We start from the raw sequence: 15,966 nt of genomic DNA on the forward strand, positions 1-15,966 counted from the left end.
GCAGGCTTAAGAGATAAATTTCAAGCCCATTTTAATTATTTATTAATTTGTTTGTTTATTTATCTATCATCTTAGCTAAAGCAAAAAGCCCTAGCAAAGAACACTGGCTGAGGCTGTCAGGTGCTCCATTTGTAAATGGCACATCAGGATGTTTAATTGCTGGTTGTGGACATTTTGTGTTTGTATTTGAAGGCTGTGGAATGGAGATAATTGTATCTCTGCTCTCAATGCTGTAATTTTCACAGGCCTTGGCAATTAAAGAAAGGATTGGCTATCCTGATGACATCATTTCCAATGAGAACAAACTGAATAATGAGTATCTTGAGGTGAGTGTCCGAAGTGACATGTGGAGCTGGTGGCAAGGTCACTGTAGCCTGGAGAGGCCCAGCACTGTATAAAATAGCCTAAAACATATATCCCACGAATGCCATTTAAATCCTTCAACACTGATACCCAAGCTATGCTTAATTTAAAACCTTTATTGTCATTGTGCTACATTCTACTTGGTATCAAAATTATAGCTGTGAAGTAGCAATACAAAGAGTTTTTGGTCTGGGGTCACTCAAACATGAGAAACTGTATTAAGGGGTCTCCGCATTAGGAAGGTTGAGAACCACTGCCTTAGAGTGTCAGGAGTAGCCCTCTAAGTGATGAGGGACTGGTGGCCCACCGTCCTTTACAGTGGCTTACACAGGTTACCAAAGTTAAAAAACCATCTACTTTCTAATTGTTATCCCTGTTGGCATTGCACCTTATGCTTTCTCTGTGAAAGTCCAAATAAAACTGAGAACCAAGGCAGTTTCTACTCTCCCTGACAGTGTCATTGTTAAACGGGGTGGCACTGGTCAAAGTCAACTGATATCTGTGCTCGGACTTGGCTGAGATCCTCATTGTTATTCTGTGACTACCATGATGACGTGACACTCTGGTCACAACAGGTGACAGGCCCCAGGTCTGATGTGACAGTGATGGCTGCTGATCCACCCAGTACTAGTGGAATGTGGTGGTGTACATGCCAAAATCTTCCTTTCCAGTTGCAGAAGAAATTAGCTTTCTCTGGGTTTTATGCTACAGAGTGGCTGGCAGGAGGGCAGAAGTCTATTCAAAGCTGCCTGGCCGACATTCTAGCCCTGTTACTCTTCTCAATCTTAGCAAATGACCAGAAACATCTCCAACTCACATTCTTACTTTAAAATGCTAGTCCCAGCGTTTAGGTTACAAGATCATCAGGAGGATCAAATGAGTACAATATACATTGAAGGTACTACAAACACTGAGTACAGAATAAAGACGGGGTGGTTATACATATTTATGGTATGGAGAATGATATCAATATTGTGAGGGTGGCCTGACCTTTGGCTTCATTTGATTGGTTATAAAAGAATATAACAGTGATTCAGATAGGAAGAAGACTGAACTATAATATATAATAAGGTTAATAAAAAGCATTTCTGGTAAGTTTTTAATGCTATTTCTGATTTGTATTAACTTGTTTTGTAGAGAAATTGTTATGGTGATGAAACTAATATTTCTCCCCAATTTATTTTTATACAATGTAGTTGAACTACAGGGAAGATGAATACTTTGAGAACATAATTCAAAATTTGAAATTCAGCCAAAGCAAGCAGCTAAAGAAGCTCCGAGAAAAGGTGGACAAAGATGAGTATGTAAAATCTAATTTTAATTTTCCATTCTGGAGCAACCCTTCTCACTACCAGTCCAGTTTTCTTGACCACAGCAATACTTCCCTCCCTTAAGAAGTATTGAAAACATTGAATTGTACTGTATTGACAACATGGCCCAGGACTTCCAATGAATGCTTTTCTTCACTAAGGCATCCTCACACTTAACTTATTCTCTCAAGTGGCTTCTTTCTAATTTTTTGGTGAACAAGTTCCTTACAAATATCTTGGTTAAATGTAAATAAGCTCTTAAGCTTGTGTTTTGACCTCACTCTGTCTCCAGAATATTATTCTACTAATTAATACCTACTTTTTCTATTAGTTAAGCATCCAGTGAGTCCACACACCCCGTTCTTTGGTTGTTTCATGTGACACCCTAGAGAAGCTACACAGGAGACACCAGAAATTTTCTTGAGCAACAGTCTTTGGATACAACTGACCTCTGCATATTAGTCTCACTAATTCTGCACACTATTACTTTGACCTTTGTTCTTCCACTCAATAGAGAATACCTAGAGACTGACCAGCAAGTGTACTGAGTTCTCAAACCCACACAGCTGCTTAGTTTGATCTTCTTCCAAGGCCTTGAGCCCTGTAAAACTAGAGCCATTCTCAGCACCTAACTCCCAGTGCAGTTCCATTTAAAACGGTTCAGCTACTGAGCAACTGAGAACTAAATGCTCCAGCCTGATTTGAGTATCAACTAATAACATACTTCATTCACATCTGTAAAACTTGTGCTAGAAAAATGACTCTTTCAGTTGTCATTGGGTCCTGGGAAGATACGAGGTGAACAACAGCAGAAAGTAGACGACAGGTATAGCAGAAGTGCAGTGAAGTGGTCACGACACCATAGAAAAGAACTGTGCCAGGAAGGTTCCAGAGGTAAATGAAAGAAAGCTTAGAGCACAGCTCAAGTGCTTAGGTTTGAGTCATTTCCAAAGACCTTGTCAGTCAAGCAGCTCCCAAAGTTGTCTCTGTCTCTGTGTGTCTCTGTCTCTCTGTCTCCCCCCTACCCCCCTGCCACTCTTTTCCTCTTCAGTGAATCCAAAAGTTCAAATATCTGGCTGCACACTGTAATTGCTGGAATCATGTGGACAACATTTTTTTTTAAGTACTATTGATCACTACTCAGTGCTTCTAGATCATGAGTTATTGGCTGTGAGGCTGGAGCCCAGATACTAGGCTTCTTCCTAAGCACTGCCCTCCAATACAGTCTTCTGAACTAGTGCCTTTTTTGTAGTGTTGGTTTACTGTATTTACTTTAGGAAAGGAAGAAAAAAAGGAAGAAGGAAGGAAAGAAAGAAAAAAAGAGCAGGAAAGAATGAAAAAAAGAAAGAAAGAAAGAAACAGAGGAAGGAAGAGAGGAAGGAAGGAAGAAAAAAGAAAGAGAGAGAAGTGAGAGTGGGAGGAAGGGAAGAAGGAAGGAAGGAAGAAAAGAAAGAAGGGAGGGAGGGAAGAAAGGAAGATAAAGGGAGGAAGTGAAGAAAAAGGAAGGAAGGTGTGCATTTCCCATGGTGATGCATTTAATTTTGTGAAATTTATTTTTGTGTTGTAAAATTACCAAAAGCTCTCTGGGTTTAATGGCATTAAATAGTTAGGACTGAATCACAATAGATGTATTGTAATCAAAGTTACCTGTATTTCCTTATGGTTTCTCCCCATGAAAGTTTCTGACTTATGTGGCACTATTTTAATAGGAGAAACGTGACTTTTGTTGATTCTTGTTTCATGTGTCACCAGGTTCAGGTCCTCACTGACACACTGTCAGAAAGACAAATGTATACCTTCCACTTTGTTCATGTGCCCTGAAATCACACTCAGTACTTAGAGCCTCATTCTCAAACACTTGCACGAGGAATCTATGTTCACACCCATTTATTTAAAAGATAGGGGTTCAGACTCTGGACTATTACTGGGTTATGTTACAGAGTGCTTTACAGAAACACTGACGCATCAAAATTTCAAGTTACCAAGTAGCCTAAATAAATTCAATTAACTAACTAGTAATTCTGAGATCATTTCTTTTCCTACTCCACACGTGGCTATATACATGCACACACTTTTTGAAGTCACCCATGTTACATATGACTATTTGAATCTGGCCCAAGTCCATCTGCTGAGCTCCACATTTAATATCTAGCTGATTAACAAGCATTAACCACACAAGAGCAACATTTTCCACTTAAGCAAAATTTAATCTTGCTCCTTGTATCTGTCTGTTTTCTAAAAGTTTGAATTTTATTCCCACCTAGACAGGAACCAGGGCCTCATCTTGACCACTCCTGTCTGTTCTATTTCATCTATAGTACTGACTACATTTTCTATTCAAAGCAAAGGAACACAGTCACCTGCTGCTAGTTAAAGGTCGTATAGGAATGTCCACTTTGCTTCCTTACCACATTTCCCTAGTGTTTTAATTTGAAAAACATTTTTACTTCCTATGTTTTCCCCTCATCTTCATACTGCTGTCCCCCGAGGTCTCAAGGATTCAGCTTGAGTCATGTTCTATCTGGATAAAAACCTTGCCTGTGTTTCCTATTGCTTACATCAGGATATACAAACCTTTGAAAAGGTCCAAGGTCCCCATAGCTCCCAGGAGCTCTCCATAATTCCTTCATAGTCACCCAAACTCCCACCTCAATCCAAAACAGTAGCTGTATGCAATGTTTTCAAACTGCCAGCCCCCAACCTTTCCCTCACTACTTCCAACTTACAGCATCCTTTTTGTTTGTTTGCTTGGTTTTTTTGTTTGTTTGTTTGTTTTCTTTTCTTTTCACACAAAGTTTCTTTATATAGTCGAGGCTGTCCTACACTTTGCAATGTGGACCAGGCTGGCCACAAACATACTAAGATCATCCTTCCTCTCCTTCTGAGTAGTGCGGTTAAAGATACACAGCGTCACCTTTTGTAGTATCCTTTGTTTATCTAACAGTAACCTCTACATGGCTTGGCTCAGATGTTGTCCCCTTTATACTCTGTACCTCTGCAGCTTTCTGTTTACTCAGACAGAACAGTACCTTGCAGACTTCAGCCAAAGCACCAGTAGAGTTTGATGTTGTTCAAAAGCTGACTTGTGTAAGAAGAAGAAGCCGGCGTTAACTCTTAGGATGTGGGTGCTGTGCACATGCTGTTGGAGTAGCACGTGCAGCAGCCAATTTGTAATAATGTTAATAAAGTTAATTCAGCAGATAAAATAAAAGTGCTTCCATCTCCACATTTACCTCCACAGATGGTGAACCTAGACATCACCATGCTGTTTTCTGTTAAACAAATTTTAAAAACTTAGTCTCAAGGAATGTGCGTGCAATATGTCCAAGTTAATCATGTGGCTAAAGGACCTCCCTTTGCCCTTGGGAACAGCTCACACCTGCAAAGATTAGGGATTTGAATAATTTTGAAACTTCATATGGTTTCTGGATGCCTATGATTTTTTTTTCTTTTACACTGAACATGATGTCTCTTAAGGTTTTGGTGCAATTGCAGAGGAATTTCAAATATGTTCAGCTCAGAAAGCAATAGCACTGAACTGGGAGTATAGTGGGTATGGGCAGGATTCCTTCATAACACATCTAAATCATTTACATCTACATATCATTTCCTTAGTGTTAATGCAACAAAAATAAACCTCAAGGCCTAGGGGCTGTGTGTTTCACCAACAAAACAGTAAGATTTCCTTGTGAGGTTTACAGTGTTGATTCTGGCTTTAAAATAAACTACCAGCTGGTAAATCATTCTTTGAGAATTGTGGCTAGTGGTTAAATAAATAATTAATTGAACAGAGTAATCACTAAAAGCAAAACAATAATCACTGGCCTGTTGAATATCTTCCTTGCCTCATGTCTTCTGGGTTTTCTGGTTGGGATAATCAGTAGACTGGAGACCGAAACCAGTAGAATCCTAGAGATCAATACAGGATGACAATATCCTATATTTCTGGTTCTTTTATTTTATATCATCTCTTGGGCGGAACATACTTGAGAGGGTCAGATGGAGTGAAACGTTAGTTGCCACAGCTCTCTGTGACTGCATCATTGCAATGTCCCTCATGCTCCCAATTACGGGGCAGGCCGGGTCAGTCTTTAAAGTGTGGAACCCTCATTGATAGACCTATATATTTGGGGAATTCCCATCAGATTCCCAACATTGTGCTAAGTCCTAGTGGAGTCAAGTTAAAAATAAAACATAGACTGTCACTATCTGTGTGAAGCTACCTTCTAATCAGGTGGACAAACAGTGCCTTTGGGTCAAGTACAAAGGGTTACATAAAACATAAGAGGTTTTGGTTCTTCCCTAGAATCTTAGGGTTACCTAATAACAGGAAAAGTGGATACTCTCAGTTTAAGGCTTTAGTGCTCAGACAAATCCAGTCATCAACTGTACCTTAATTATGGCCACTACTCCATGCAAAGCTTGGAGATTAGCTCTCCTGCATTTTTGTTTAGTGATTAAAGTACCATGTCTATGGACAAAGAGGAAAGTGTGAGCTGTGAAACTGGGGTGAAGTGGCAGGAGTGCTGGGAGGTTGTGGAAACGAGGCAGACCTAAATCACAATTACTGCTACTTATTCATTAGCTCTGTGAGGTCACTCATTGAGCTTTGTTTTTGGTTTTGTTGGAGTTGAATTTTACTTTTTCCAAGTTTTGTTAATAATATCTACCTTTCCTTGAAAGAGAGCTGGGGGATAAGGTAGGAGAGAAAGAGACGAAATCCTTTTTCTCTATTCACAAGAAAATGACAGTCACTGCACTGAAATCGGTCTATCATGTGGATTAGCAGTTAGGTGCTGGAACTGGATAAGCAGATCATCTTCCTTTTCATTTAAATTTATTTCCTCAGTCATGTCACTTAGTATATACATGCATTAGGACAAAGAGTTTAGTAGCTATGCAGTGACTCAGTTTCCATACTTGCAAATTGAAGGTACCATCTATATGGTCTGGAAGATGTAAAAGACCAAGAAAGCTCATGGGATCCATTTGAGAAAAAAATAAGTATAAGAATATAATGATCTTAGATTTCAAACGCATTCTTCTTTCACCCACTTGAAGAAGGCACACATAAATGTCAATTTATACTGCTGATTTTAAAGAAGTTGCTCTCAGAATAGATGCTGAGAATTGAATACTCCCATGGAGAAGGCTATTAATGGTCTTGTTCTTTATTTGAAGCTTTAAAGTTACTGAGTTAAAGAGTGGCTGAACAAAGATATGGTTTTGCAGTCCACTAGCTTCCCCTTGTCTTAAAAGCTGCTGAACTTCGCTGCCCATATCTACTTTTCATGGCTGCCTAGCTATCTCCGGGCAGAAAGAGATGGAAAGCAGATAGATACCTGGCTTCTTTCTCCAGTGTATTTTAATTATACACTCCAACCTAGGAGAGCCTGTTTGAGCCTGTTTTTCAGGACAAGTTGATGATACAAAACAAATTTGGCTTACCTGACAAAGCTACATTTCAGAAATGAAAATTAAATAGCAATAATTATATAAAAATAAATTTTGGGAGCTGGAGAAATGGCTCAGAAGTCAAGAGTGCTCTTACGGAGGTCCTGAGTTCAATTCCCAGCAACCACATGGTGGTTCACAACCATCTGTAATGGGATCTGGTGCCCTCTTCTGGTGTGTCTGAAGAGAGAGATAATGTACTCACATACATGAAATTTAAAAAATAAAATCAATATCTTATCTACTTTCTCCATTCGACACTACCATCCAACCACGCAGCCTTTGCTCACACATACCTAAACCACTGGAAGCAGGAAGAGAATAAACACACTCCTTTGCTTCTTCTCCCAGGTCTAATACTGCACATAAGAGGCTGATAGGGTCTAGACTGCACACATGGAGGTATCTGGAAGTAGCAGACAACCACAATTACTTTAGGCCAATAGCACCTCTGTTCGGTTTTGGCTTGATTTTCTTCTTTATGTTCATTTTATCTTCCATGTGCTACTGTTATGGTCAATATTTTTTTTTTGAGTTTTTCATATAAAAGCACCTCCATTTATATAGATGAATTGAAATCAAAGAGACTAGATTTTTTTACAACAACCTTAAATTTGAAAGATATTTTATTTGCATTGTTAATTTCTCTTTTCTATTGAGATTTGTGGTATTTCATAACTGACAACAAGTATCAGCACCGGGTTTGTTTCTGCTATCACCCTACTTAAGAAGCAACAACTGGTATAATTATAGTACTTCACGTTCTGACTATGACCTGGAACAAAATGCCCTCGGCTTTTGAATCTGTATAATTTTCCAGGGTAGACAAAGGAAGCATCGTTAAAGATTGTGAGAGGGAAAAGGCAAAATACTACACACTAGTTGGTGCTCAGTAACTCCAGCACCATAACTCTTGTTTTATGACTGTCTCATGATCATTAATAGCCACCTATCTTCTAGAAGGTACAATTCCCAGAAGACATTTTAATCCGTAAGACTCTCCCAGCTGGAGAGTCACAAACATTACTCAAAATGCAATCTTAAACTCTTTACAGTAATGTGTAAAAAGTGCAGAAACACATTAAAATACAAAAGATGATACCGGTTTTTACAAAAACAATAAACCTGTACAGGCAATATTATACAAAATCCATCTTTCTATGTCTGTGTCTTTTAGTCAGACACCTGAAGTGTGTTTCTGAAGCATTAGCTTAAAATATCTGGTTTTTGTCCTCAGTATAACATTTCATCTTAAAACAATTCAAGTTGCTACTTTTCCTAGTTTACTATTAGGACTTTTCATTTGTTCAGAGTAAAATAATTTACAATGATAATTTTACTTACCCATAAAATTTTCTTTTGCCCCCAACTCAGAATTCACAATTAAAGAAATTAGCCCCAAAGACACTAAGACATGAAAAATTCATAAATAACTTTGGAAACAAAATTTTAATAATTACAAACTGTTTAATTACAACTTTTATTACCACATTTGCTATGACAGTGTTGATAATACACTAGGAATATTTTATTTCAAATCTTGCAACAGTGTTTTCTTACAATTATCTGAGCACATCTGTGCTGACAAAAATTACAGCACATTACCAGCTCCAAAGAACTTCACTTGAACCTGACTCATGTTACCTGTGTGAGCCTATAAAAATGTTGTCCAAATACATCACATCTCCTTATTTTTATTTTTGTCCATGCAAATAAATATCTTCTTCATATACTTCTTAGTTACATAAATGAGAACCACTTGTTCTGTAGAGTTCTGGCTCCTTCGGTTTTTTATTTATTTATTTATTTATTTGAATATTTTCTTTACTTACATTTCAAATGTTATCCCCTCTCCCAGTTTCCACTCTGAAATCTCCCTATGCCATCCCCCTCCCCCTGTCTCTATGAGAGTGTTCCCCCACCTACCCACCCCCTCCCATCTCCCCACCCTGGCATTACCCTACACTGGGGTATTGAGCCTTCACAGTGCCAAGGACCTCTCCTCTCCTTGATGCCTGATAAGGCCATTCTCTGCTACATATGTTGATAGAACCATGGGTCCCTTCAAGTGTACTTTTTGGTTGGCAGTGTAGTATCTGGGAGCACTGGGGAGTCTGATTGATATCATTGTTCTTCCTTTGGGCTGCAGACCCCTTCAGCTCCTTCAGTCCTTTGTCTAACTCCTCCACAAGGGACCCCATTCTCAGTCCAATGGTTGGTTGAGAGCATCAGACTCTGTATTCTCAGGTTTTGCCAGAATCTCTCAGGAAACAGCTATATCAGGTACCTGTCAGCATGCACTTCTTGGCATCCACAATATTGTCTGGGTTTGATGGATCAAGGACCTCCACATACACTGAAACTGATAGAAGACAAAGTGGGGAAGAGCTTAGAACACATACACACAGGAAAAATTTTCCTGAACAGAACACCAGTGGCTTATGCTCTAAGATCAAGAATTGACAAATGGGACCTCATAAAATTGCAAAGCTTCTGTAAGGAAAAGAACATTGTCAATAGGACAAAATGGCAACCAACAGATTAGGAAAAGATTTTTACCAATCCTACATCTGACAGAGGGCTAATATTCAATATATACAAAGAACTCAAGAAGTTAAATTCCAGAGAATCAAATAATCCTATTAAAAATGGAGACAGAGTTAAACAAAGAATTCTCAACTGAAGAATAGCTGAACGGCAGAGAAGCACCTAAAGAAATGCTCAACATCCTTAGATATCAGGAAAATGCAAATCAAAATGACCCTGAGAATCCACCTCACACCAGTCAGAGTAGCTAAGATCAAAAACTCAGGTGACAGCAGATGCTGGCAAGGATGTGGAGAAAAAGGTACACTTCTCTCTGGTGGGATTGCAGGCTGGTGCAACCACTCTGGAAATCAGAAAATCCTCAGAAAATTAGACACGGTACTACCTGAGGACCCAGCTATACCACTTCAGGGCATATACACAAAAGATGTTCCAACATACAGAAAGGACACATGCTCCACTATGTTCATAGCACCCTTATTTAGCCAGAAGATGGAAATAACCCAGATGTCCTTTAACAGAGGAGCAGATTCAGAAATTGTGGCACATTTATACAACGGATTACCACTACTATGCTTTTAGAAATGATGAGTTCATGAAATTCTTAGACATATAGATGGATCTAGAAAATATCATCCCAAGTGAGGTAACCTAGTTACAAAAGAACACATATGTTATGCACTCACTGATAAGTGGATATTAGGCAAAAACCTTGGAAGACCCATGATACAAATTTCTTTTCTTCTTAATTTTTTTATTTAGTCTTTTGCAATGATCCTTTATGAATTGTTCTTATTTCCACAACTAGAGTGTTCTACATTTGGGCCCTATGTTTTATAAACTCTAGACTCTGCAGACCCTAAGTCATGATATGGACTAAAAGACAGCCTTATTTAAAACTCACCTGGATTTTACTCTACAGGCATCTGAAAACATACCTTTCCTCAATTAGCTCTAATGTTGCATTTTTATAAGCATCTCTCTGAAGATTTATTTTCTCTTTAATCGTGTACATGGGTGTGGGTATGTACACAGGGTTACACATGACCTGAGAGGCCAGGTGTATCAAATCTCCCGGAAATGGAGTTTCAGGCACTTGTGGCTGCCTGATGTGGTTGCAGAGAAGCGGACTCAGCTCCCTTGGAAGAGCAATTCCTACTCTTACCCTTTGCCCCAGATTTTTCCAGAGCTGTGTTTTTTTTTTTTTTTAAAGTGAGACCTAAAGCACAGTAACTTTAAGTTTATTGTCCCAAGCTGAGGTATCTGAGCTCTCAAAAAGGATCATGGTGAACTAAGAGTTGAAAAATTTAAAGCAATCTAAGTTTTATTAACCTTCGTGTCATATATTGCCAACAATTCCAGAATTGTTAGAGAAATGTTCTATAAAAGTGTAAAGCTAAGTGAATTTCAATGATTTTAACCTACTACAGTTTCTGAAAAATGTAATAATAAATTTAGAAACCATCAGATGCCACTACAAATGTCAGAGCAAATGAACTCAACAGACTAAAGACCTAGATATATGTTGAATTTTCAAGAAATAAAAATATTTTTAGTGAGTTTTTACTCAGTGGGCTAATGGTAACTTGTTGATCTTACTTTACAGAGAAAATTGACATTTATTTTTGTGACACGTGGATTGAGTGAAATAATATATTTTGTAACAAGTTTTTATGTATTCCATAGGTGGATAAGTGGAGCAGCTGTAGTCAATGCATTTTACTCCTCCGGCAGAAATCAAATAGGTAAGTTAAAACCCTAAATTATTCTTAAGAGTTCCTCAACTTTCTCGGCCAATAGTTTGTTGTATGGTCAATTTTAGATACCCCTCTAAAAGTATATCTGATATTGAGTTCTTGGCTCACATCGTAAAGTATTCCTGGGTCCATGTTTTGACTGTAATGGGAAAATTAAAATTGGTTTAAATCACATTAGGTAGTTGTTTTTTCTATATCATCCTATCTGTAACACAAATTATCATCTTATTCCTGTGTACTTTTATTAAGAATTATGCTGACTCTTACACTTACTGAGCATCAGCCCTTTGAAGATTTTGGAGGTTCCAAGAGCCAATTCTTTGTAAACCCAGTTCTTTTGTTAATTCAGTAGCCTGGTTTTAGTGGAGATCCCCCTCTTGCATGTCTTCTTTATTCCAAAGCTACCAAGGAATTCAGAATGTTGTAATATGTTCAGTGCCTTAGTCAGCTTTAACTGTAAACTTGACAGAGACTAGAGTTATCTAAGAGGACAGCCTCAATGAAATTAGGCCTATAGTTGTGTCTTTTGGCAGTTTGTCTTGATTGTTAACTGAGGTATGTGGGGCCAGTGTAATAGACAGTGCCATCCTTCGACATTAGTGACCTGAAGAGCAGAAACGTATGTTGTCATTCAGGGTCAGGAATTTGGCTGCAGAGCAATGATGTCCTTCTAAATCTTAACAAGACAGTAGTGACAACTGTTGCCCTTTATTTAACTGACCCCCCCCCCCAGCAACCTGATAATGCACAAGTCACCTGTCAGTCACTATCAATTCTATGATGTTTAGTCAAGAAGTGATCTCAGTGGAACAGGGCCTCCTTAAAAAAAATTAGATGACCAAGTTAAAGGAGCTCATAATCTTCTAGGCTGAACTTGAAGACTACTATTAATATGAGCCATAAAAATCCTATCACTATTTAAAGAATGGCATCTAAGGCTGCAGTTAAGTCAACTGTATCTCTATAGTTAATGTTTAGCCTTGATAGCAAATTTATAAGAGCATTTTATATAATGGGTGGATTTTAATCACAGTACATACTGTGGAAGATAATGCTCAGTTTAAGTTAATAAAATACCACATATAATTTTTATACTTTCAGCTAAAAATAATCTTGTCACTCTGTTTAGCTCTGTCAGATACATGTGAGCTAGAACTTTCCCCAAAATTCTTCCAGGGCAAAGGTTTATTTTTATTTTGTCATTTGAAAGTGGTAGAAATGGCAACATTCTACATATTAGAAGAGCTGATAAAGAAAATCACTTACAGTATTTTAAAGCCACCTCTGTTTATATCTAATGTTTGTACCCGAGGCCCATGAAAGGTTAGGTCATATTTACCATGTTTAAAAGAATAATATTTGCTACTTTCTCTTCTTTTTTAATTACTTGAGGTCAGGCCTTTAACTTGTAGTCTATATGTCTTGTATAGGAAAGACCCAGAGTTTTACATGTAACATATGTTCATATTACAGATTTTCTAATTATTTCAGAATATAGCAATATTACCTAGTGGGTACTAGAATTTTAAAACAAGAATTACCATTTCTGAATTACACTCACCCATCTTCATTCACTTCTAAAGTCAAAGCTTAAGCCTTGACTCAAAACGATGGTCCCTTTCATTAAATAGAGGTAATACATTCCAAGAAAATAAATTTGAAAAGCAATATTGTATTTTTCCAAACAGGGTATTTATCAGGAACATTAATTGCAAGAAGACAATGCAAAGGTCTAGACTGAAATATTAGGAACCTGGAGAGCAGGGATGCATGAGGACTGGGGGAGGAAGAAGGTGCTGTTTGACTGCAGAGCAAAGAAGGCCTCCCAAAGTGTCCTAGCAGGAGAGGGATAGTGAGCACTGTTGCACATTAATCTGGCTACAGAATAGAATTGGAGAGTGGATTACATTAAGATAGATCAAGGTGGAACAGGAGATGTTCCTAAGAACACCTCTTAGGAATCAGTTCTTCACATGAGGAAAGAGTGTGAGGGAAGATGCTTTATCAGATTTCCCAGAAAAACCAACAAACTGTAAATTTGGAAGGACAATGTACTGCCTGATCTTTGCCTGCATGTGCTGCTCAAACTTAGTACAAGGAAAGATCATCTAAGCTCAGCGGAAGAGGGACATTATTGGGGGTCACACTCGGTTATTACATAGGTAGAAGGGTGAAAGTGTTTGATGTTTGATACACTCAAGTGTTTGTGAGACATACAAATGAAGAAAGTTTCCAATTTAATACAGATGTTATGGCAAATGCATAAGTAGTATTCATTTATCTACTAAACCATTTAAATGAATCTTTTTTTGAGATTTTCATACATAGTAAACTTTCTAAAGACAGCTTTGTCTATTAAGATACGGATTTATTTGTTTACAATTAACTATTGATTTAGTCAACACATTTTTCTGGGTACTAATCATATTCCAAGCACTACCAGGTTTTGGGGTTCTAGACATAATAAGCTTAAAACAAATGGACTAAAGAGTACATAAATGTGTATACAAACAAAGCTCAGATCTCAGAGGGTTGAGAGGTTTTAGGTGCCAGGATGAGAAGGAGCAAATCAGAGAAAGGACTCCAACATTTAATAAGAAAATAAATAGAACTTAGAGTAGTCATAGGACTCATAATGAAAATAAAAGGAGGTCAGATGATGGAGGGATGCCTTCGACTGACCAATTGTTCAAGGAGATTGGCAGGAGAACTGTGCTGAGTAAATCATAGGCTGTGTACAGCGCTGGCTCAGTCACTTTGCCACCATCAATAATAAATGACTGCATTGATTTCCACCACACAAGACTTTTGTTGTCTACGGACGTGAAACTGACACAGGCGTCAAGCAGGATGCTGTCGTTGACAATGCCACTTACAGTCTTCACACATCTCCATCATCTTCTCTCTTCAGTCTTTCCTGCTGGCATTCTGCAGCCACCATTTTTTAGTGCTCGGCAGTCCAACTCACTGAACTATGGGGGCATCGGCATGGTCATTGGACATGAAATCACACATGGCTTCGATGACAATGGTAAAGTATAGCTAACATTGTCCTTCCACTGAGATATATCCTCCTAAGTTTAAGAGTCATAATCTGTCAGTACAAAATGCTATTTGTTTATGTCGTTAGAATTAAGTCTGGCTACATAGTCAGTGTTCTATTTAAAGTGTTCAAAAGAAATTCAAAATGTTAGTGGAAAGTAAGAAATGTGTGCTTTACATTTTAGGAGACTAAAGCAAATATTCCCACACTGAGAAAGTACAGTAGCATTCATCCACCCATTAGTGATGCTTGGTCCTGTTGTATGTGTCTAAGCTTTCCTGATTCATAGAGGATAGGATCTGAGTCTTACACACGTAATCAGAAGGTATCACTCACATAAGTCCCTGTGTGGTTTTTAAGCTGCTTGTAGTCAGGAACTGTGTTTGTTGTTTGTTTTTTATCTTGTGGTTAATATGCAATTTAGAACTCTGTGAACAGTAAGCACATAATTGTTTATAGGCATCCCTCACCAACCGAAAATATTTACTATTTCAATTACAGTCAAACAAAATTGAAATAAAGATCAAAGATCCGTAAAAAGAACATAGCAAAAATTCTGACAAATTTTAGTTCACTAAACAGAATTCCAGAAAGCCAGAGAGAGAAAAGGAGACAGGAAGATTAACACCCCGAAGAGAGACTTACTAGATATCTGTTTCTCAACTGGTTGGTGCAACGGTCTTAACTAGTACCAATATTTTTACTTTTCATATGGGAATATATAGAGGTATGTAATACGTTGTGCAATGTTATAAAATATAGAATTGGTGGGATCAGCGATTAAGTTAAAATTTTGTCCCATAACCCTTTTCTTACTCACCGAATTGTAAATATTTAAAAGATGATAAAATTAAATGTCAAAACAGATAAAACATATGTATGTTTCTAGATATACAAAAAGGGAAATATCAACATCCTTTAAATCTGAGAGGAAAACTTCAGGAAAGAAAAATGATGCTTCTCTTTGTGTTTAATGTAGAGGGAAACAAAGAGTCACTTTTGCATAAAGGATTTGGAAGCACAAAATGGATGCCAAAAAAATTGGTGACATTTTAAAGGCTCAAAATATCAAACTAAACAGTCATGGTTCAGAAAATATCCAGAGTAACAAGGCATGCATTTAGGAGTGTGTATCTAATAGCCTCATCGGTGGTAACATGAACCAAGTGGATCAAATACCTACCAATTCCAAAACACATTGATAGATAAAATTCAAGCTTTCCCAAAGAAAGCAGGAGTCAGGACAGTGAGCATTTTCTCTCATGGTCTTCCCCATTTCATGGCCACACACATAAAAGGATTTTAGTTCTTTCCACTTTAAATTACAGATCTCAGATTATATCCTATATTGTTTGTCAATACCTTTGCTATGATTTTGTAGTTTTACAAAATGCCACTGAGGGGCTGAACAGTGACTTGTAAGTTGTTTTGCTTTGTTTTTTTTTTTTTTTTTTTTTTTTCGTTTTTTCATTTTTTGTTTTTTTACAATGGC

The 15,966-nt window shown here is 37.7% G+C and overlaps 1 protein-coding gene across 5 annotated transcripts in view; it reads left to right on the top strand.

Annotated features, from left to right (window-relative positions):
- The window catches only part of MME (membrane metalloendopeptidase), an 82,998-nt gene that overhangs the window by 50,028 nt on the left and 17,004 nt on the right, over positions 1-15,966 (top strand). For all 5 annotated transcript variants that reach the window (XM_080916424.1, XM_080916423.1, XM_080916427.1 and 2 more), the window contains 4 exons: positions 246-326; positions 1,560-1,663; positions 11,361-11,419; positions 14,343-14,462. In XM_080916424.1, coding sequence (XP_080772550.1) covers positions 246-326; positions 1,560-1,663; positions 11,361-11,419; positions 14,343-14,462 — 364 coding nt within the window. The remainder of the gene's footprint in view (positions 1-245; positions 327-1,559; positions 1,664-11,360; positions 11,420-14,342; positions 14,463-15,966) is intronic.

This window comes from Micromys minutus (genome assembly GCF_963924665.1).
Source record: "Micromys minutus genome assembly, chromosome: 4".
Lineage (NCBI taxonomy): Eukaryota > Metazoa > Chordata > Mammalia > Rodentia > Muridae > Micromys > Micromys minutus.